Source organism: Mesoplodon densirostris, chromosome 18 (assembly GCF_025265405.1).
Source record: "Mesoplodon densirostris isolate mMesDen1 chromosome 18, mMesDen1 primary haplotype, whole genome shotgun sequence".
NCBI lineage: Eukaryota > Metazoa > Chordata > Mammalia > Artiodactyla > Ziphiidae > Mesoplodon > Mesoplodon densirostris.
In genome coordinates, this window is record NC_082678.1 from 47,579,250 (window position 1) to 47,602,712 (window position 23,463).

Consider the following 23,463-nt stretch of genomic DNA (forward strand, 5'->3'; position numbering starts at 1 on the left):
TCCCTCCCCGCTCTACCAGCCAGAGAGCCGGTGTGGGGTCGGGCTCTGCCGGGTCGGGCTCTGCCAGCTCCGGCCGCTCCGGGAGAGCGCAGCCCGGGTTCCTTCCTCCGCCCCCTTTCTCACGGCGAAGGTGACTGTTCCCCATTGCCCCAGCTCTCTCACAGGATTCCCAGCCGTCAGGGGACGCGGAAAGGAGTGGGCTCCGGGGTCTGGTGGAGGCCCCCGGGGTGTATGGTTCCCCGAGGAGTCATCCGTAGGCCTGCCCCGTCGTTTCTTTAGCGTTGGAAGGAGCTGGGAACATCGAGGAGGAAGGTTCAACAGCTTGGGACTTCCTTGCTGAACTTTTTTCCCCCAAGGCAGGCTTCTGAAGGCTGCGCCACCGGAGGGATCCAGGATCTCAGAGAGTTGACTCTACTCTGGTTTGGCTTTGGCATGTGTGGGAGCAGTTTTTATCAGGGAGAATGTTCAGCTTGCAAGTTAAAGTCTCCAGCCACACCAGGAAAGCACCAAGGAAGATTCTGGTGTCTCACCTCTCTTGGGTTAGGCAGTGGAGTCGTGTAGAATGGTAGTTATATTCCTGCAGGCTTGTGGCAGAAGTCTGTGAAATTGGTTTTCATGGGTCGTGTGCATTGGATTATTCAGGTTTTCTCCCTCCTCTGTTGGAAAGTGGTAGTGGCTCTTCCCACCCCACCTCCCAGCTTACACAGACTGCTGAGGGTGTGCTGTTCTGGAGTTAACTGCTTTACCTTTGTTCGTAGTGGATGAAGCAGTCTTTTAGACTTCAGAAAATACTGAAGCAGTATCTTAAACTTCAGGGTTTTGTGGTTTTGTTTTTTTTCCAATTTCGTTACACCCATGGGTATAAATGCTGGAGCCTGTGATCCCTGTTATGAGCTTGTTTGCATTTGTGTTTATAGAACAGTAGTAGGATTTTCTATAACATTCCATTTTGAGTGTACTCAGTAATCTCACTAATTCCTGTTTCTTCCCCACTGAACAGTTTAGTGGCTATTTACAGTAGACTCTCCCCTTAACAGATAAACGTAACAGGTAAAAAAATTGATGCTTGCTTATCTGTCATTCTGTAAGTTCCTGGAGCCTGGAGAGTGGTTTCTAAAGTCTTGTTCTCTTATTCTTGAGTGCCCCAGTCGTTGGTATTTTGAGAGCATGTCACAATACTTCCATCATCTTCCAGGAAAAGCTCCTTTATGGAACTTTTTCCTTCTCATATAACATCATCATAGTAGCAGTTAGTCTCAGTATTCTAATGATGACAGTTTGAGCAGTATTTCCTTGGAAGGACCCTTCTGGCTGCTGTTAGAGAGTTGGTGAGCATGAGTGGAGTTGAAGAATGTGAAAGGAACTGCTTCCTGTTTGCTTCAACAGGAGGTATGTGATTGGGTGGTTGAAATCCTAAAGAAGAGGATTGTCCTGGCCAAGTTCAGTGACTGGAGTTGCAAATTTTTTCTCCAGAGATGTCCAGAACTGTGGATTGTTATGCATACTCCTCTTTTTCGCTGCCCTCCCCCCTCCCCGCCCCCAACCCCTTAATATGTTAAAAGGACTCAGCCACACTGGAAAAATGTTAGAGGCAGAAGAAGAGACCAAGATGGAGCTGAGGGCTCTATAGCAGAGAATAGTCCAATGCAGAACTGGTTAGAGATCTTTTATTCTATCAATGATTAGATAGTTTGGGGTCTTGTGGATCCAAATATGATTTGGGTAACAAGAGAATGTAGGTTTTATTCCTTGTTTCCCCAACTCAGGTGTAGGTAGCTCCAACACAGTTAAGTTCTTAGTTTTGCCAGTTGCTGAACAAATATTGTAAACCTAGTAGAATTTCTGTTTCTGCAGAAATTTCCTTCCTTGTCCACCAGTATTAACATATCAATGTGTAATTCTTTCTTGACTTTTTTTTTTAATGTTTGTTTATTTTTTGGCTGCATCGGGGTCTTAGTTGTGGCATGTGGGGTCTCTTGTTATGGCATGTGGGCTCTTCATTGCAGTGCACGTGGGCTTCTCTCTAGTTGTGGCACACAGGATCATTAGTTGTGGTGCGCGGGCCTAGTTGCCCCATGGCACGTGGAATCTTAGTTCCCTGACCAGGGATCGAACCCATGTCCCCTGCACTGGCAGGTGGATACCTAACCACAGGACCACCAGGGAAGTCCCTCTTGCTTGACTTTTAATGACAATTCCTTTTCCTTTCCTTCCCCTTTATTCTTCTACCTCTTCCTCCCCAACACTCTCTCCAACATCACAGAAAACATGAAGGAGCCCAGGCAGCGCAAAGATAACAGGCGCCCAGATCTGGAAATCTATAAGCCTGGTCTTTCCCGACTAAGGAACAGACCTAAAATCAAGGAACCCTCTGGAGGTCACGAATTTAAGGATGAAATTGTTAATGACAGAGATTCTTCTGCTGTTGGAAGTGGTACACAGCTCATTAAAGATGTCTGCAAAGACAGCCCACAGCAAAATGGTCCTGTAGACCCAGAAAATACTCGGGCACAGGAGTCTTTTCCTAGGACTGTTGGACAAGAGGATCGAAGTCTAAGAATTATCAAGAGAACAAAGAAACCTGACATGCAGATCTATCAGCCTGGAAGGCGTTTGCAGACTGGTACCAAAGAATCGACCAGCAGGGTGGATGAGGAAGAAATCCTCAACCAGGTAGAACAACTGAGAGTAGAGGAAGATGCATGTAGGGGAAATGTGAAGGAGGAGGTTGTGAACAAGCCAGACAAAGAGGAGGCAGAAAAGAGCCCAAGTGGTGACAGGATAAGGGCTGCCAAGGGGGAAAAAGGAAAGAGGGTTGAAAAAGGGGAGTGCGTGAAGAAGGTGAATGACGACCCAGCTCAGGGGAAGCCAGGTTCTGTGAAGCGCTACTCCCGCTCAGACAAGCGAAGGAACCGCTACCGCACCTGCAGTACCAGCTCAGCGGGTAGCAACAACAGTGCCGAGGGGACTGGCCTGACTGATAATGGAAGTCGCCGCCGCCGCCAAGATCGGACCAAGGAGAGGCCACGACTGAAGAAACAAGTATCTATGTCCTCAACTGACTCCTTGGATGAGGACAGAATTGATGAGTCTGATGGGCCACGGAGGAGCTCAGAAAGGAAGAAACATTTAGAAAGAAGCTGGTCTGGCTGTGGGGAGGGAGAGCAGAAAAGCAATGGTAAAGAAAATCGAGGCACTCTTCGTGTTACTTTTGATGCAGAAACCATGAACAAAGATGCCCCCATGGTGAGGTCAGCCAGGGAGGATTCGGATAGGTTAAAGTCAGACAGAGGCTCGAGCAGTGGGGGCAAAGGCTCTGAGAAGCAGGAGTACAAAAACCTGAGACAAGAACTTCGGGGTCGTGGCCGTGGCATTCTGATTCTGCCTGCCCATACCACCCTGTCTGTCAATTCAGCCGGTTCTCCAGAGTCTACGCCTTTGGGACCTCGGCTTTTATTTGGATCTGGTAGTAAGGGATCTCGGAGTTGGGGCCGAGGAGGCACCACTCGACGATTGTGGGACCCAAACAATCCTGATCAGAAACCTGCTCTAAAGAGCCAGACACCGCAGCTACATTTCTTGGACACTGATGATGAAGTCAGCCCTACCTCTTGGGGTGACTCACGCCAGGCCCAAGCATCTTACTATAAGTTTCAAAACTCAGACAACCCTTATTATTACCCCCGGACACCAGGCCCCACCTCCCAGTATCCTTACACAGGCTATAGCCCTCTGCAGTACCCGGTGGGCCCTACAAATGGTGTGTACCCAGCGCCTTACTACCCAGGCTACCCAACCCCATCAGGACAGTATGTCTGTAGCCCCCTCCCTGCCAGCACCATGAGTCCTGAGGAGATGGAGCAACACATGAGGAACATGCAGCAACAGGAACTACATCGGCTTCTCCGGGTGGCTGACAACCAAGAACTGCAGCTCAGCAACCTGCTCTCCAGGGACCGCATCAGTCCTGAGGGCCTGGAGAAGATGGCTCAGCTCAGGTACGGTGGGTTCCACCCTGGCTAGAGGGGAATGGGGATAAGCTGGAGGTGTGCAGGCCCCCATGGCTGAGGAAGGTAGAAACCTTTTAGGTAAGCTGCCGGGTGTTATCTCCCTTTCACATTGATTTTTGTAAGGGAAGGGGAGTTGGAAAAAGAACGGAACAGAACATTTTGTTTCTAGTCCTAGAAATGATTATGTTTCCCACTTTTTCTTTAAGAAGAAAAAAATCTTTAAGAGAACATGGAATCTGGATATGGAAAAGGAAAGACTTTCTAAAGTGCCAAGAAATGAACAACATGTAACTTGTGGTGAAGGTTTTACTTTGGCTGTTAAATTTAGGTGGAGGCATATGGGGAAGAACTACTTTCCTAGACATAACTGTCTTTAGAATGACATTCTGCTGTGCAGAATGGAAACTAGAGTGAGTACTATACCTGGTGGCATTTTGGATTTCCTGCCAAGGAAGGTGTTTGATTTGTAGGAACCTCAGATCTTGGGTCTAGCCTTTGCTGTGGTATATTCGGAGCTAGAAGTTGCATGTGTTTTATTCCAGAGTTGAACTGCTGCAGCTGTATGAGCGCTGTATTCTATTAGATATTGAGTTCTCTGATAATCAGAATGTGGATCAGATCCTGTGGAAGAGTGCTTTCTATCAGGTGATTGAGAAGTTCAGGCAGCTTCTCAAGGATCCGAATGTTGAGAACCCAGAACAGATTCGGAACAGACTTTTGGAGCTCTTGGATGAGGTAAACCATCATCTTTATGTCCTCAGGGTAAAGACTTCAACATCCTTTAGTTGTGATGGGTTTTTACCACCCAAAATACTATGTTTTATAACAGAACATTGACAACAAACTGTATGCTCTTTTCTTGGGTTTAGGCCTACCCTACATCTGTTACTTCCTGACACCATAATTTACTGACAATTGGAGTTAGTTTTGAGCTTGGAAGCTTTCTGAATGTCTTAGCTGGTGTGTGTGTGTGTGTGTGTGTGTGTGTGTGTGTGTGTGTGTGTGTGTGTGTGTGTTTCATATCTTTAAAACCACTGAAAGGCTTATGCTATCAATTTGTCTTGTGCTTAGTTGGTGGCCACTAAATACTGTATATGCCTCCTTTTACATCAGATGGCTGAGCATTAACAAAACTGTGAAAGGGTCACTTGCCCCACTTTCTGGGTAGATTGGATCAGAACAGGCTGATTCGGCTGATTCTTATTTTTTCTCTTTATAGGGTAGTGACTTCTTTGATAGTTTGCTTCAGAAGCTGCAGGTTACTTACAAGTTCAAACTGGAGGACTACATGGACGGTCTTGCCATTCGCAGCAAGCCATTACGAAAGACAGTAAGCCAGCTTCTTTATCTTAAATTTATTCACTCACTTAGTAAGCATTTATCTGGTGTTAGTTATGTGCTAGGCACTATGCTAGGTGCTGAGTATACAAGAATGAAAGATACAGCCCTCTAGGGGAACAGACCAGTTAAACCAACAACTCTAATGTACTGTCAGGAGTACTACAGCAGTGGCATATATAGAGTGTTGAAGGGGCATGGAAGGAATTGAATCTGCTTTAGACTGGTGGGGGTCAAGGAAGGTTTCTTAGAGACTGTCAAGTTGAGTTTTGAAACATGACTAGGAGCGGAAGGGGCAGTTTTGGCACAGGGCGCAGTGAGAGACTCATGCCTCGTTGGGAAAGTACAAGAGGTCAGCATGCTGTTGTCTGTAACGTGGATTGGGCTGTTGGAGGAGGTAAAGCTGATGAAGTAGGAAGGGATGGATCATAATCTCTTACATGCCACGCTGAAGAGTTTGGATTTTTTCCTGAAAGCAGTGAGGAGCTATTGATCGATTTTCAACAAATGGATAGCATAGATTTGTTCTTGGAACCAGTCACTCTGGCAAATGGATGAGTTTGGGCCAGAGTAGAAGTAGGAGGGTCAGGCGTGGGCCTGAACTGAGGTAGAGGTGGTGGAGGTGGAGAAGAGGAGACAGCTTGGAAAGATATAAGGGGGTAGAATTGAATTGCTGGCTGGTGAGCTGTGAATGATGAGATGGGAGGCATGAGGAGACCAGATCATCTCCCATATTGTGCCCTAGGAGAGAGGCTGGGAAGGAAGAGGTTAGTTTAGTTTTGGATCAGCTTAGGTGGAGGAACTTGAAGATGAACAAATGCATGTTATGGTCTGTCTGGAGCTCAGGAGAAAGAGCTGGGCTGGTGATAGAGATTCAGAAGTCATCAATGTGGAGGTGATAGTTGAAGCAGAAGTTGGGAAACCAGGAAAGCTAGCCAGAGAGCAGGGGGTCAGATTTTTAAAGTGGTGGTGGGTAAAATTGTCAAGTGCTGTAAAATCCTCAAATGTTAAGATTACTAAAAACTGTCCATTGGATTGGAGGACCTTACCACGAGTTATATTAGTTGGAGAGGATGGAAACCAGATAGTCGTGAGTGAGAAGTGGGGCAGCAGATATAATGAGAGGGTAACTTAGACTGTTCTTTTAAGAAGGCTGTGAAGGCAAGAAGGGAAGATAGTAGTCAAAGACAGAGTGTCAAGAGAAGTTTGCTTCTAAGCTTGGAGAGACTTTAGCGTAATTACATGTTGAGAGGAAAGGGCCGGGGGAGAGGAAGAGGTTGATTCATTAGAGAAAGGAGTGTGATTTATGGAACAGAGGCTTCCTCTTGCCTTTCTGCTCCTTCTGATGAACTGCCGTGCACGGGTTCTATTACTTGTCAGCAAGTATCTGTTGAGTCCCTCCTCCATGCCAGGTGCCATTCTAGGCACACCTAATTCAGTGTGGAACGAGAAAGCCATGTTCCCAGCTCTGAGTTTAGAGTTTGATTAGGGATGAGTACAGGTGTTGCATTGGTAATTTGCAGATGCACTGACTTCCGCAGAGGATGTTGCGGGGTGTGGCGTGAAGGGGCTTGGAGGATCATAGAGGCCTGAGGAAGTCACAGTTAAGCAGAGGCTGAAGACCGGAGACGTTGGCCAGGTGAAAGGTGTATTCTCGGCAATAGGAACGGTGCATGTGAAGGTCCTGCAGTGGGAGAAGCACCATGTGATAAAGCACCACTGAGAAAAGCCTAGTCTGAGGCACAGAGAGTGAGAGGGGAAGTGGTGCTGGAGAGGTGAGCAGAGGCTGGACCATCTAGTACTTTATTCTGAGGATAGTGGAGAGCCTTTGGCCAAATTTGTTTTTTTCCCTTCCCCCCGTTGAGGTAGCAAAGTGGCTGTAGAGTGGAAACATAGCAGTTTCCTTGGTGCTTTACCAGTTAAATAGCAAGGATTCTTGGTGTTCATTCATAGGGGGAATGTGTGGAGCAGTCAGAACTCTGAAGGTGTATGACATGTAGTGATGTATAACTTTGCCGAGGCATACTTTTGAGTTATATGTTAGCAGGGTGATGTGCAGTAGCTACTCACTTAGCTAGTAAATGAGCCTTCCTGTGGGGTCAGTATCTACTTCTTTATTCAGTGACATGGTAATTTCTTGTCTGTGGGTGGAGTGGTATTATATCTTATGAAGTGATGTTCCTTAGGAAGGTTTTTTTGGTTGGGTACGTGTCTTGGGATTGTTAAGGGTTTACTCTTTTGTTTTCTCACTGAGTGACAGACGCCAAGCCCATCAGTGAGGAAACATATGTAGTATTACTCAGTCCTGGCACGTTGTAGGTGTTTGCTAAAGGGTAACTTACTGTTTTAGGGAACTATTATTGTCTTGCAAAGGGGATGCAATGCAGTAACACAATACAGTGGTATTAACAGTTTGAGGAGAGAAAGATGACGGCAGGAAAAGAACAGAGTAAACAATTATTTTAATATTTGTATATCACTTTTTTTTTTTTTTTTGGCCGCACTGCGTGGCTTGTGGGATCTTGGTTCCCCAACCAGGGAACAAACCCAGGCCCACAGCAGTGAAAGCATCGAGTTCTAACCACTGGACCTCCAGGGAATTCCCTGTATGTCACTTTATAATTTGTATTTTTACACTTATTCCCTACAGTTTCCCTGTGAAATAGGTATTTTTATATTCCGATGAAGAAACTGAGTCCCAAAGACTTACTTGAGATCACACAGCTACTACAAAGAGAGTCAGAATGTTTTCTTCCACTTGACTGGGACTCGAAATAAGGATGACCTCCTCTCCCTTTTGCACTCTTTCTCAGTAAATTTTGCATCACATTGTTGGCTTTTTTTTCTAGTCAAGGTTAGACTGAAAACTTTTTGCTTTGTTGAGGACTACTGGTGCCTTATTATTAATGCTGCTCTGTTATTTTGACCCCATCCCTGTCCTTTGGGGTTGAAGTTAGAGTTTCTTGGGTATATGCTACTAACTGATCATTTTTCCTGAAGGTAAAATATGCCTTGATCAGTGCCCAGCGATGTATGATTTGTCAAGGAGATATTGCTAGGTATCGAGAGCAAGCCAATGACACGGCAAACTACGGGAAAGCACGCAGGTACTGTTTGCCTCTTGTTCATTACTCCTCTTCCCTGTGTGGCTTTAATCCAAGCCCTGTTAAGAGCAGTGGGCCACCTGAGCTGCCGCCTATATATTATGTCCTACAGGTGACCCTATTTGCCTCATGCTTTACCACTCCAAGTTTACAGCTTAAGTAGTAAGGGCTATCAGGTGATGAATTGGGAAAATGTTGATAGAGAACTTTTTTTTTTTTTTTTTTTTTTTTACTGTTTTTCTATTACAGCTGGTACCTGAAAGCCCAGCACATTGCTCCCAAGAATGGGCGCCCCTATAACCAGTTGGCTCTGCTGGCAGTGTATACGGTAAGAAATCTTGGATGTGGAAGTACTTTGCAGGCAGTATGTTAGAAATATGGATTTTGATAGCGTCAGCTCCTGGACCTAGATTTCATCTGAACGCTATAACGTGAAGCATATCCCCTTCTGCCTCCCATCCTCAAACTCCTCTTTTGTTACTGTTACTTTCAGAGGTAAGTTGTCAGGGATCCCTCACTTCAGTTAAATCCACTTTTACTGCACTTAAGTTCCTAGGGGAATGCTTATTCTCCAGCCAAACATCGCTCTTTGTTTTTGACCAAGGCTTCTGCTCTGAATCTTTTTTTGTTTCCCTTCCCTAGGTTGAACTAGGTTACTCATTTCTAGAAGGAAAATAAGGCTCCCTTTATCTCTCCCCTTTAAAGTCCTCAACTAGCCCGAAGTACATCCTTCCTTCCTTTCCTCAGATCATCCCCTTATTCATCTTAGCTTTTCACCTAAGGAGTCTCCTTAGCAGAAGCACCGTAAGTGCCAAATTGTACCTCTTTAGATCTTACCAAACTCCTCTAAATGTGCCTCTGAAGGTGAGCCTTGGGAGCTGACAGAGCCCCTAGTGAGGAAGCTGACTTCAAGGGGGAGGGGGAGGGACCACTGGTAAGTACCAAAGGTTTAAGAAGCAGCTAACGTGCTCATTAGCAGGGAGAGTTTTCTTAATACTGTAAAATTCATTGCCCAAATAAACAGTGTTTGAATTGATATTTTTATTCTACAAAGATTCAAAAATATTCCTAATACTTAATTATGGATTGAAATTGTTGATTAAGTAATGTGGTTTACAGATACACTTCCTGCAGAATCTATTGAATCTTTCTGTCTCTCTGCTTTTTACCTCTGTCCTATTCTCTTTGTGATATGCGTTGAGATTTTTTTTTCACCCCTCTTTGTGGCTTTATTTTTCTCTCCCCTTTATTCTTATCCATCTTCTGTTTTCCCTTCTCTCTCATTTCTTGTCTCCTTTCCCAGTTTTTCTTCTTTGTAATCATCTAATGAATTGGTTTTTTTCTTGTTCACTAGAAAATATAATTAAAAAAATTTTTCCCCTCAATGGCTTTTAACAAAAATTGTGGTAAAATTCATGTAACAAAATTAACCATTAATTATGGTCTGTACCTAGGAATGGAATTGCTGGGTCATATGGTAATTCTATGTTTAACTTTCTGGGAAGCTGCCAAACTGTTTTTCATAGTGGCTGCACCATTTTACATTTCCACCAGCAGTGTAGGAGAGTTCTAGTTTCTTCATGTTCATTTTAACATTTGTTACTTTTCATTTTTTTGATTATGACCAACCTAGTGGGTATGAAGTGATACCTCATTGTGGGTTTTTTCTTCTTTAATATTTTTTTTCTTTTTTGGTCAGTTTTAGGTTTATAGAAAATTGAGCAGAAAGTGCAGAGTTCCCATGTACTTCCTCAGCTCTCAGTTTTCCCTATTAATGAACATCTTGCATTAGTGTAGTACATTTGTTACAGTTGATGAGCCAGTATAGATACGTTATTATATTACTAAAGTCCATAGCTTACACTAAGGTTCACTTTTACTGTTGCACACTCTGAGTTTGAACAAATGTATAATAACATGTATCCACCATTATATTATCATGAAGAGTATTTTCACTGCTCTAAAAATATCCTGTGCTCCACCCTCCACCTCTTTATCCTTCTTCCCTCCCCCAACCCTTTGGCAATCACTGATGTTTTTACTGTCTCTATAGTGTTGTCTTTTCCAGAATGTCATATAGTTGGAACCATACAGTATGTAGTCTTTTCATATTGGCTTCTTTCACTTAGCATTTAGGGTTATTTTTGTGACTTGATAGCTCTTTTCTTTTTATTGTTGAGTAATATTCCATTCTATGGATGTACCACAGTTGATCTAGTCCCCTACTGAAGGACATCTTGGTTGTTTCCAAATTTTGACTGTTATTAATAAAAGTGCTATAAATGTTCATGTGCATGTTTTTGTGTGGACATAAGCTTTCATCTCATGTGGGTAGATACTTAGGAGTGTGATTGCTGGGTTGTGTGGTTAGAGTATGTATAGTTTTTTTTTTGTTTTTTTTGTTTTTTTCTTTCCCCCCCCCCCCTTTTTTTTTTTTATTAGTTTCTGCTTTATAACAAAGTGAATCAGTCATACATATACATCTGTTCCCACATCCCTTCCCTCATGCATCTCCCTCCCTCCCACCCTCCCCATCCCACCCCTCCAGGCGGTCACAAAGCACCGAGCTGATCTCCCTGTGCTCTGCGGCTGCTTCCCACTATCTATCTACCTTACGTTTGGTAGTGTATATGAGTATGTATAGTTTTGGAAGAAACTGTCAAACTGTCTTCCATAGTGGCTGTACCATTTTGCATTCCTACCAGCAGTGGATGAGAGTTCCTATTGCTGTGCATCCTCGTCAGCATTTGGTGTTGTCAGTGTTCTGGATTTTCCTCATTCTAATAGGTGTGCAAAATCCTATTTGTGTTAAACTTCGTTTTAACTTGCAATTCCCTAATGACATACAAGGTAGAGCATCTTTTCATACGCTAATTTCCCATCTGTGTATTTTGGGTGATGTGTCTGTTTAGATCTTTTGCCCATTTTTAAATTGGGTTGTTTGTTTTCTTATTGAGTCTTAAGAGTCCATTTTATGTTTTGGATACCAGTCCTTTATCAGACATGTGTTTTACAAATATTTTCTCTCAGTCTGTGGCTTTCTTTTCATTTTCTTAGTGTTTTTCACAGAGCAGAAGTTTTCAAGGTTAATGAAATCTAACTTAGCCAACTTTTTCTTTCATGGATTCTGCTTTTGGTGTCGTATCTAAGAAGGCATGACTGAACCCAGGTTACCTAGATTTTCTCCTATGTTATCTTCTAGGAGTTGTAGAGTTTGGCATTTTACATGTAAGTCTACGGTACATTTTGAGTTAATTTTTGTGACAGGTGTAAGGTCTGTGTATAGATTCTTTGTTTTGCATGTGGATATCCAGTTGTTTTTAACACCATTTGTTGAAAAGACTATCCTTTCTCCATTGAATTGTCTTTGCTCCTTTGTCAAAGATCGACTGACTATATTTGTGAGGGTCTATTTCTGGGCTCTCTATTCTATTCCATTGATCTATTTGTCTGTTCTTTGGCCAGTACCACACTACCTTGATTACGGTAGCTTTATAGCAAACCTTGAAGTTGGGTAGTGTCAGTCTCGCAACTTTTTTTTTTTTTTTTTCTTCCAGCTTTTTTCTTTTCCTTCAATAATGTGTAGGCTATCCTGGATGTTTTGCCTTTCCATATAAACTTTAGAATCAGTTTGTTGACATCTGCAGATCTAGTGAGTGTGAAGTGGTATGTCATTGTGGTTTTGATTTGCATTTCCCTAATGACTAATGGTATTGAACATCTTTTCATATGCTTATTTGGATGTTTGGAAAAATGTCTATTCAAGTACTTAACCCATTTTTTTTAATTACGAAAATTAAAAAATAATTCTTAATTGTAAAATACACATAAAACCAAGCGGCCTCTCCCGTTGCGGAGCACAGGCTCTGGACGCGCAGGCTCAGCGGCCATGGCTCACGGGCCCAGCCGCCCCGCGGCATGTGGGGATCTTCCCGGACCGGGGCACGAACCCGTGTCCCCTGCATCCACAGGCGGACTCTCAACCACTGCGCCACCAGGGAAGCCCCATCTTACCCATTTTTTAAAAATTAAATTAATTAATTAATTTTTGGCTTTGTTGGATCTTTGTTGTTGCATGCGGGCTTTCTCTAGTTGTGGAGAGCGGCGCTACTCTTCGTTGCAGTGCACGGGCTTCTCATTGCCATGGCTTCTCTTGTTGCAGAGCATGGGCTCTAGGCACGTGGGCTTCAGTAGTTGTGGCACTTGGGCTCAGTAGTTGTGGCTTGCGGGCTCTAGAGCACAGGCCCAGTAGTTGTGGTGCACGGGCTTAGTTGCTCCACAGCATGTGGGATCTTCCCAGACCAGGGCTCGAACCCATGTCCCCTGCATTGGCAGGTGGATTCTTAACCACTGCACCACCAGGGAATTCCCATCTTACCCATTTTTAAGTGTACTGTTCAGTAGTGTTGAGTACATTCACATTGTTGTGCAATCACTCTCCAGAACTCTATTCATCTTGCAAAACAGAAACTCTCTACCCATTAAAACAACAACTCCCTATTTTTCCCTCTAGCCATTGGCAACCACCCTTCTTCACCTTCCCACCTCTGTGAATTTGTCTACTCTAGTTACCTAATATAAATGGAACTTAAAAGTATTTGTCTTTTTGTGACTGGCTTATTTCACTTAGCATTATATCCTTAAGGTTCATCCATGTTACAGCTCATGTCAATTTCCTCCTTAAGGCTGAATAATATTCAATTGTATGTATATACCACATTTTGTTTATCTGTTCATCTCTCAATGGACACTTCCACCTTTTGGCCATTGTGAATAATACTACTATGAATATGAGTGTGCAGATACCTCTTCATGACTCTTCTTTCAATTCTTTTGAATATATACTCAGAAGTGGAGTTGCTGGGTCATGTGGTAATTCTATTTTCAGATTTTGGAAGGATCACCATATTGGCAGCTGCACCATTTTACATTCCCACCAGTAGTGCACAAGGGTTCCAGTTTCTCCACATCCTTCCTAACACACACTATTTTCTGTTGGGGTGTGTGTGTGTGTGTGTGTGTGTGTTTAAATAGTAGCCAGCCTAACTGCTTCAAAGTTGTATGGCATTGTGGTTTTGACTTGCATTTCCCTAATGAGTACTGATCTTTTAATGTTCTTGTTGGCCATCTGCATATCTTCTTTGGAGAAATGTCTATTCAGATCCTTTGCATATTTTTAAATTGGGTTGTCTTTTTTTGTTGTTGAGATGTAGGAGTTCTTTATATATTCTAACGTTTATCAGATATGTGATTTACAAATATTTTCTCCCATTTTATGAGTTGTCTTTTCACTCTCTTGATAGTGCCCTTTTATGCACAAAAGTTTTTTTAAGATTTATGTATTTATTTGATTATGCTGGGTCTTAGTTGCGGCAGGCGGGCTCCTTAGTTGTGGCAGGCAGGCTCCTTAGTTGTGGCATGCAAACTCTTAGTTGTGGCATGTGGCATCTAGTTCCCTGATCAGGGATCAAACTGGGGTCCCCTGCATTAGGAGCTTGGAGTCTTAACCACTGCACCATCAGGGAGTTCCCCGCAAAAGTTTTTAATTTTGATGAAGTCCAATTCATCTGTTTTTTCTTTTGTTGCTTGTGCTTTAATGTCATAGCTAAGAAACTCTTAACCAAATTAAAAGTTAAGATTTATTATTTATTTATTTAGAAGAAAATACAGGGATACATTTTTTATAGTTCTTATATTTAGGTCTTTGATTCATTTTTGGTTAATTTTTGTATATGGTGTGAAGTAAGGGTCCAATTCATTCTTTTGCGTGTGGACATCCAATTCTCCTAGCACCATTTGTTGAAGAGACTGTTCTTTCCCCATTAAATAGTCTTGGCATGCTTGTCAAAAGTCAGTTGATGTATGATAGGTTTACTTCTGGACTCTCGATTCTCTCCCATTGATCCATATGTCCACCTTTGTGCCAGTACTACGTTGTTTTAATTACTGTAGCTTTGTGGTAAGTTTTGAAATTGGGTATGTGAGTCTTCCAACTTTGTTTTTCTTTTTCAAGATTGTTTTGGCTATCTGGGGTTCCTTGGAATTCCATATGGATTTCAGGATCGGGTTTTTCATTTCTGCCAAAACAGTCATTGTGATTTTGATAAGGATTGCACTGAATCTGTGGATTGCTTTGGGGAATATATAAAGAATATATAAAGAACAGAATATACAAAGAACTCCTGCATCCCAATATGCCAATATGGTGGACAATACTTTACAGTATTGTCTTCTCCTGCACAAACACAGGATGTTTTCCATTTATTTAGGTCTTCTCTAATTTCTTTCAGAAATGTGTGGTCATTTTCAGTGTATAAGTTTTGCATTTCCTAGGTTGAATTTATTCCTAAGATATAAATATTCCTAACATATAAAGGTATGTTATTATTTTTGATGCTATTATGAATGGAATTATTTTCCTAATTTTTCAGATTGTTCACTACTAATGTGTAGAAATACAACTGATTTTTAAGTGTTAATCTTTTTTTTTTGTTGTTTTAATATGTATTTATTTGGCTGTGCTGGGTCTTAGTTGCGGCATGTGGGATCTTAGTTGCGACATGTGGGATCTAGTTCCCTGACCAGGGATTGAACCCAGGCCCCCTGCATTGGGAGTGTGAGTCTTAACCGCTGGACCACCAGGGAAGTCCCTTGAGTGTTAACCTTGTGTCTTCCCTCAGTTGTCTGTTGCTACACTAATTAAATTGGTATGTGTTTCTTTCATGGACCTCTTACCTAAGTTAGTACTCTTTTCAAGTTCTTTTCCTCTGTCCCTCCTCCTTCTCTGTGTTAACCCGGTTGTCTGTCTTTTTGGCCATGTCAAGTGGCATGTGGGATCTTAGTTCCCTGACCAGGGATTGAACCCGTGCCCCTTGCATTGGAAGCACAGAGTCTTAGCCAGTGGACCGCCAGAAAAGTGCCCCCAGTTGTCTTTTAAGATCACTTGCTCAGCTTTTCTGTAACCTTTCATTCAGTGGATCTCAAGTATTTACTGAGAACATGCTGTGCACAGTGCTTTGCTAGGTGCTGTGAGTGGTAAATATTTGATATGGTTTCTGTCCTGAAAGAAAACGTTGTTGAGAAGACAAGTGAGGTGTATAGACAATGATACAAATTAGACTTGATGCAGTATGATGCAACTGATTGTTAGATACATCACTTCCTGTACCACTAAGAACGAAGAATGTGAATTAAAATAAGACATGATGGTAGATAGTGATTGAGTTGTATCTTGATTTCAGAGATGTTAAAATATGAAAAAAATCATTGTAGAACTGATAAAATACTGTAAACTCAAATGAGTGGCGTAATTGGAATAACATTAAAGATAGCTCCCACTTAACTGACTGAAACTGGGTACCAGATATTCTGTTAAACTGTATATATTATATGAATTTTAATCTTTTCAGGAGCCATATATCTTGGTGAATATCTTCATTTTACAAATAAGGAAACCTTTCTAGGTTGACTTTCTTAGGGTTATACCTAATAAATGGCAGGACCAAATTCAGACTCAGGCAGTTGAGCTTCGAATGTACACCTTTAACCATGCTAGATGAATGCAAGATGGGACTTGTAAAGAGTGAGTAGGTGCTCGGGAGAGAGGGAGGTAGTAGTCTAGGTGCATTTTGAGACAGAAAAGGTAACAATGTATATGATAGAAAGGTAGAAAGGCTTTTTGATATTCTTTCCCCCTTTATTTCAGTGTTTTTCCTTCTTTCTGACCCTCTCCCTTTCTTTTACTTATTAATTGGTTTTAAAATGGACTTGAAGTATTTATTTGCTGCATGCATTGGATAATAGTTTGTTTCCTTTTCTTCGTGGAGTCAGTATGTTGTAGTGAAAACATAAACTTAGGAGCCAGGCAGACCTAGGTTCAAATACTAGGGGATTTGGCTTTGAGACCTTGTTGGGCAAGTTATGTAAGAATCTTCCTGAGCCCCTATCTCTTCATCATTAAAACGGGAATAGTAATCCCTGTGGGGCAGTTTCCTTAGGTTTGGAAATAATATCATAATATCTATGAAGTGCTGATCATTTCCCTCACACTTAGCCATGCTTAATCAGTGATATTGCCATTGTTATTTATAATGTTTTTTTTTTTTTTTTTCTTTTTGCGGTATGTGGGCCTCTCACTGTTGTGGCCTCTCCCGTTGCGGAGCACAGGCTCCGGATGCGCAGGCCCAGCGGCCATGGCTCACGGGCCCAGCCGCTCCGCGGCATATGGGATCCTCCCAGACCGGGGCACGAACCCGTATCCCCTGCATCGGCAGGCGGACTCTCAACCACTGCGCCACCAGGGAGGCCCTATTTATAATGTTTTAAAAACAATAATTAGTACATGCTGAACATTTTCTTTCTCTAAAAAGAAAACATAACTGGTTTCGTATTTTGTGAGGCTCTTTATTCGTTTCTCCTGCTTCTGAGCCTGTGGCTTTAAGAGTACCTCTACATGTAAGACATAGTACTGGTCTACATGTAAGACATAGTACTGGGCAAGAAGAGAGCTCTGATGTACTCGCCATGGCTTCTCCCGTGGATAGTTGTCTCATTTTCATGTTGGAACTCCTCACAGCTTGGAGCACAGGTTGGGAGGGATGGTAGGGTTTCCTGGGTCTGCTGACTCAGGCTGGAGTCCAGAAGAGAACTGGTTGACTCAGTGTCTCTGACCTCTTTCTGCAGAGGAGGAAGCTTGATGCCGTCTATTACTATATGCGCAGTCTAGCTGCCAGCAACCCTATCCTGACTGCCAAGGAGAGTCTCATGAGCTTGTTTGAAGAGACCAAACGGAAGGTGAGTGGGGATGCAGGCAGAATCATTCCTTCCTAGAAGAATGTGTTTCTCTTAGTGTCTCTGTGTCCTTAAGGAAACGACTGATAATGTCCTGAAGGGGTCCCCTCGGGCTGTGCTGATGGGAGTCAGTCAGTCTCTATGCAGAACCAGACTCATCTTTAGGAGAGCTCTCCAGGGCCCACAGCATCTGGTTTACAGAATTAATAACTTTTATGAGACAAAACAGATGATACTCTGCTACTGTGGAACGATGGCAAAGTCTTTACTTTTTACAATTCTTGGGCAACAGACTCAGGTGAGATGAGCACTTCTCTTGATTGGCCGAATCCCAGGAGAGTCTGAGCTTATATGTTTGTGTGTCGTACAGGCAGAACAGATGGAAAAGAAGCAACACGAGGAATTGGAACTGAGCCCCGACCAATGGCGGAAAGCAAAGAAATCCACTTTCCGGCATGTTGGAGATGACACCACTCGCCTGGAGATCTGGATTCATCCTTCCCATCCCCGGTCCTCCCAGGGCACTGAGTCTGGGAAGGATTCTGAGCAGGAGAATGGGCTGGGCAGCCTGAGCCCCAGTGATGTAAGTTCCTGAGGGTGATGTTATGAGCAAGACTAGCTGAGTACGCGTGAGTGTTCGGGTACATGCAGCCATGGAGCACTGCACAGACATTTCCCATTCATCTCAGGGAAGGCAGATCACTTCAGGCTCCTTGATGTTCTCATCTGCGCCCTCCACCTACACTTCCTTTACCTTTGCTATTCGCTTCCCTCTCTCACCACTATGTGGCACTGTAGAATTTAGTAAAAGTAATTTTTCTAAATGAAGATTAATTTAGGATTTGTATAGGATGACGGTTTTTTGCTGCTTTGGGTTTATAGTCATCAATATGATGCTTCAGGATTCTGTGTGGGATTTTTGAAGCTAGGGAGAGGATACAGTAGTTGGAAAACTGCAAATGGCGGGTTCATTGTGCCTTGAGGGTAAAATTTATAGAGGGGTGGGTGGTGGGGTAATCCGGGACCAGGCCTTGAAGGGTCATGTAATAAGTAATTTGACCTTTATCCTGAAGGTAGTAGGGAGCTATTGAGTGCTTTAAATAGGGAAATGTCAGGTGTGCACTTTAGAAATATGACTCTGGCTGCTTTGTGGAAAATTTGGAGAAGGGTAAGACAGAAATAAGAAGAGTAGGAGCGTGCTACGGTAATCCAAGTGAGATGTGAGAAGGACCTGAACCAGGAAATGGCTTTGCAGATGGGGAGAAGTGACAGAAGTATATTAATGAGGTAAAATCCAAAGGACTTGACTGGACATGGGGAGCTGAGGGAGAAGAGGGAATCAAAAGTAACACTGAGGTTTCTCATTTGGAAACTGGGTGAGTGATGGTCTTGGTTTTAGGAGAAAGATGATGAGTTTAGTTTTGGACATGTTGGAATTTCTATAGGACATTGACGTGGAGATATTTAGAGGCTAGCAGATATCTGAAGCTGAGGAGAGAGATCTAGGCCAGAGATGAAGATACTTGAAGGCATCCTGTTATAGATGGTACTGAAGTCATGAGAGAGTTGCTTCAGCTACTCAAGGAAGGAACATAATGATAAATAGGTTCGAGGTCTAAGAAAGAAAGGAGATAGGTGGCAGGGAAAAGTCCTTGCAGTTGATGAGAAAGAAGTAGGATCCAGAGTACAAATGAGGGGATTAGCCTGAAGGAAGGTAAGAGAACCCCTCTTTCTTGTGCTTGAGGGCAGGGAGGAACAGATAATTGGGGATGCAGGTAAGTTTGTATTATAGGAGGAAGATGAGGGAGGGCCTTTTTTTTTTTTTTTTCCCGGTACGTGGGCCTCTCACTGTTGTGGCCTCTTCCGTTGCGGAGCACAGGCTCCGGACGCGCAGGCTCAGCGGCTATGGCTCACGGGCCCAGCCGCTCCGCGGCATGTGGGATCTTCCCGGACCCGGGCACGAACGCGTGTCCCCTGCACCAGCAAGCAGGCTCTCAACCACTGCGCCACCAGGGGAGCCCAGGGAGGGCCTTTTGATGATTTCTATTTACTCTTTGAAGTTGGAAGCATGGTTGTCTAAGAATGAGTCAAAGGTGGTGGGATAGGAGGACGTGTCCTTTGGGGTTTGATTTAAAATTTCCATTTATCTTCCTATATCTTTAGTCTTTAGCTGTTTTCTGGATGACTTGGAAAGCAGTCATTGCTTATAAATGAAACTACCAACTTGCTATATGTCATGGTGTGCATGGGGCCCCAGTACATCAAAGTGCTTCAGAGGGGTTGCTGCTATGGTAGAATCCCTCACTACTGCCTCTTCTAGTTTGAATATTACCACCCCGAACTGGAAGCCTATTTGAATAAGAGAGAAATTGTTCTATTGATTAGCTCCACTGTGTGTCTTTTTTTTTTTTTTTTTGCGGTACACGGGCCTCCCACTGTTGTGGCCTCTCCCGTTGCGGAACACAGGCTCCAGACGTGCAGGCTCAGTGGCCATGGCTCACGGGCCCAGCCGCTCCGCGGCATGTGGGATCTTCCCGGACCGGGGCACGAACCTGTGCCCCCTGCATCGGCAGGCGGACTCTCAACCACTGCGCCACCAGGGAAGCCCCACTGTGTGTCTTTAAAATGAAAGCAACAATGACAATTTGAGAAAGCATTTTATGGCTTTCTTTGGCCTTGGCCTCAAACTTAGGGAGTATCTCTCATAAAAGTTATAATTAATCTTTTATAGCTTTCTCTCTTCCATTAGGTGTTTTATTTATTTTTTAAGCAATGTGTTTGTAAGTTTGTATTTTTATTCTTTTTCATTTTTAAAATTTATTGAAGTATAGTTGATATACAATGTTGTGTTAGTTTCTGGTATACAGCAAAGTGATTCATTTATACATATATATATACATATTCTTTTTCATATTCTTTTCCATTATGGTTTCTTACAGGATAATGAATATAGTTCCTTCTGCTATACAGTAGGACCTTGTTGTTTATCCAGTCTATATATAATAGTTTGCATCTGCTAATCCCAAACTCCCAATCCATCCCTCCCTCACCCCTCCTTCTCCCTTGGCAACTGCAAGTCTGTTCTCTACGTCTGTCAGTCTGTTTCATAGATAAGTTCATTTGTGTCATATTTTAGATTCCACATATGAGTGATATTATATGGTATTTGTCTTTCTCTTTTTGACTCGCTTCATTTAGTATGATAATCTCTAGGTCCATCCATGTTGCTGCAAATGGCATTATTTCGTTGTTTTTTATGGCTGAGTACTATTCCATTATATGTGTATATATATATATATATATATATATATATATATATATTTATCATGTCTTTTTTTTAAGAAAAGGAAAGTGATTTTTTTTTATAGATCTTTATTGGAGTATAATTGCTTCATAATAATGTGTTAGTTTCTGTTGTACACCAGAGTGAGTCAGCCATATGCATACACATTTCCCCATATCCCCTCCCTCCCACCCTCCCTATCCCACCCCCTAGGTCATCGCAAAGCACCGAGCCGATCTCCCTGTGCTATGCTGCTGCTTCCCACTCGCTAACTGTTTTACATTCAATAGTGTATATATGTTGATGCTACTCTCACCTCGCCCCAGCTTCCCCCTTCCACCCCGTGTCCTCAAGTCCATTCTCTATGTCTACGTCTTAATTCCTGCCCTGCAACTAGGTTCATCAGTACCATTTTTTTTTTTTTAGATTCCATATGTATGCCTTAGAATATGGTACTTGTTTTTCTCTTTCTGACTTACTTCACTCTGTATGAAGTAAGGTCCATCCACTTCACTACAAATAACTCAATTTTGTTTCTTTTTATGGCTGAGTAATATTCCATTGTATATATGTGCCACATCTTCTTTATGCATTCATCTGTCGATGGACATTTAAGTTGGTTCCACGTCCTGGCTATTGTAAATAGTGCTGCAGTGAATATTGTGGTGCATGTCTCTTTTTGAATTATGGTTTTCTCAGGGTATATGCCCAAGAGTGGGATTGCTGGGTCATATGGTAGTTCTATTTTTAGTTTTTTAAGGAACCTCCATACTGTTTTCCATAGTGGTTGTATCAGTTTACGTTCCCACCAACAGTGCAGGAGGGTTCCCTTTTCACCACACCCTTTCCACATCTTCTTTATGCATTCATCTGTCGATGGACTTTTAGGTTGCTACAATGTCTTGGCTATTGTAAATAGCGCTGCTGTGAACATTGGGGTGCGTGTATCTTTTCAAATTAGAGTTTTGTGTGGATATATGCCCAGGAGTCGGATTGCTGGATCATATGGCATGTGTTTTTATTCAATGTGTAGCTTCTCTGAGCTGCACATTGGATCCATTACATTTTATTATTTTATTTTTAATTATACAAATAACATACGAATATATTTTTAGTAAAAATTTCAGATGATCACAGATGTGTGCAGAGTAAAATGTGGTAATTTGTTTTCTAAACTATTGTTGAAGCTGATTATATATTTTCAGCCTATACATCATCCTTGGGTACATACACCATCCTTAATTTCTTTTAAATTTACATCTCTGGGTTTGGACTTTTAGTTCTATACTACCAGCACTTGAGGAGGAAGCCTGCAGTTTCATAGCTCTCTGTTTATCCAGTTAGGAAACCACACTGCCTTTTTTACCTGCTTTCTCAGGCTCAAGCCATGTTCCCATATCCTTTTCTTCCGTACAGCAGGCCCCAGGAACTTAGCTTGCTATCTCTATTCCCTGCAAGAGGAACATACAGTTGATGGGAAGTGGGAATCTATTCACAGACGTTTGAGTAATTAGGCTTTGGGGATACAGAGATTAAAACAACCAAAAATGATTTTTAACCTTGGGGAGCACTCAGTCATGAGGGGAAGACAGAAACATATGATTATATTATATATTATAATGCAGTGTGCCAAGTGCTGTGATAAAGGTAAGGCTGAGAGGCTATGGAGCATCAATTAAAGCACCTAATGGGCATGGTTAGGTAAGGCTAGAATGAGGAGGCACTTTGTAGCTGAAGGATGATGTAAGGGCATTTCCACTCTCAGGCTGAAGGCTTAGGGAGCTGCAAGTCATTCAGTATGGCTGGAGGCTAGGATGTGAGTGGTGCTCTTGCTAGAGACTTGAGTCATCCTTTACCCCTTCCTTTCCTGTACCCCACATCCAGTCAATATCAAGAGCTGTTTGGTCTACTCCTAAACATAATTTGAATCTATCTACTTTTTCCTATTTCTACTACCACTAGTACTACAAGCTATCATTCATTATTTCAGTAATCCACACACTATTAAGAAGTTCTTAATGACCTTTCCACATTTATTCCTGGTCCTCCTTAGGCCTTTCTTTTTGGACAGTAACCCAAATGAGCTTTCAAATACACATTTCTGGTCATGTCACTTCCCTATTTGAAAGTCTTCAGCTGGTTCTCTTTGCTCTTGGAATCAGGTCCCAAATCCTTAAAGTCGTTTACTGGTCCCTGCAAGATTTGGTCTCTGCTGCTTCTGACCTTATCCTGTACCGCTCTTCCCCGCTTTGTTCTTGTTCTGTGGCTGTACTGGCTTCCTCCTTGAAGGGCCCAAGTTCTTTCCTGGCCCTTGGCTGTGGCCCTTTCTCTTTGCCTGCAGTGCCCTTCTCTCTTTATCAGCTCCATTTTTGCTTCTCCTTAAACTCTCAGCGTAAATACCACTTCCCTTTTCCAGGGAAGCTTCTCCTGATCCCTGAGCCTGGTTGTTTCCCCTTTGTAATGCAATATTTCTGATGAAGTAATTTTACAGTTACTTAAAAACTAGGTGCAGTTTTGTTCTTGTTGGTTAAAGCCTCTCCCTTGCTAGATTCAAGCCTCTGTGAGGGTGGGGTCTGTATCTGGTTGCTCATTGCCTTATCCCCATTGCCTGCATATAGAAGATTCTAAATAAATCTTAGTTGAGCATATAAAGGAGGGGAGGAAAAGTGAGGGATGAAGCTGGAGAAGATAGGAGGGGCCAGATTCTTCATAAATATTGAGGAGTTTGGATATCTAATACTAAGGATTTTAAACGGGGTCGCATAACCAGAGTGTGTAATGATCACTCTTTTCAACACTTCTACTATTAGAACAGATTTATTTGTTTGTTTTTAAAATTTTTTTCTTCTTATTATTTTTTGATTTGATTTTTAAAGGGAATTTTTTTAATTGCAGAAGTAACACCAGTTCACTGTATCTAAATCAAACAAAAATGTAC

General features: G+C 42.6%; 1 protein-coding gene across 2 annotated transcripts in view; it reads left to right on the plus strand.

Annotated features, from left to right (window-relative positions):
- SMG6 (SMG6 nonsense mediated mRNA decay factor) overlaps nt 1-23,463 on the plus strand; it is a 232,781-nt gene that overhangs the window by 316 nt on the left and 209,002 nt on the right. The window contains exons 1-8 of one of the 2 annotated variants that reach the window (XM_060082916.1): nt 44-130; nt 2,264-3,998; nt 4,553-4,745; nt 5,230-5,340; nt 8,349-8,455; nt 8,702-8,780; nt 17,135-17,245; nt 17,613-17,825. In XM_060082916.1, the coding sequence (XP_059938899.1) occupies nt 2,269-3,998; nt 4,553-4,745; nt 5,230-5,340; nt 8,349-8,455; nt 8,702-8,780; nt 17,135-17,245; nt 17,613-17,825 (2,544 nt within the window). In that variant the 5' untranslated portion in view covers nt 44-130; nt 2,264-2,268. Of the gene's footprint in view, nt 1-43; nt 131-2,263; nt 3,999-4,552; nt 4,746-5,229; nt 5,341-8,348; nt 8,456-8,701; nt 8,781-17,134; nt 17,246-17,612; nt 17,826-23,463 lie in introns of those variants that run through there. The other variant, XM_060082915.1, reaches the window with a different exon arrangement.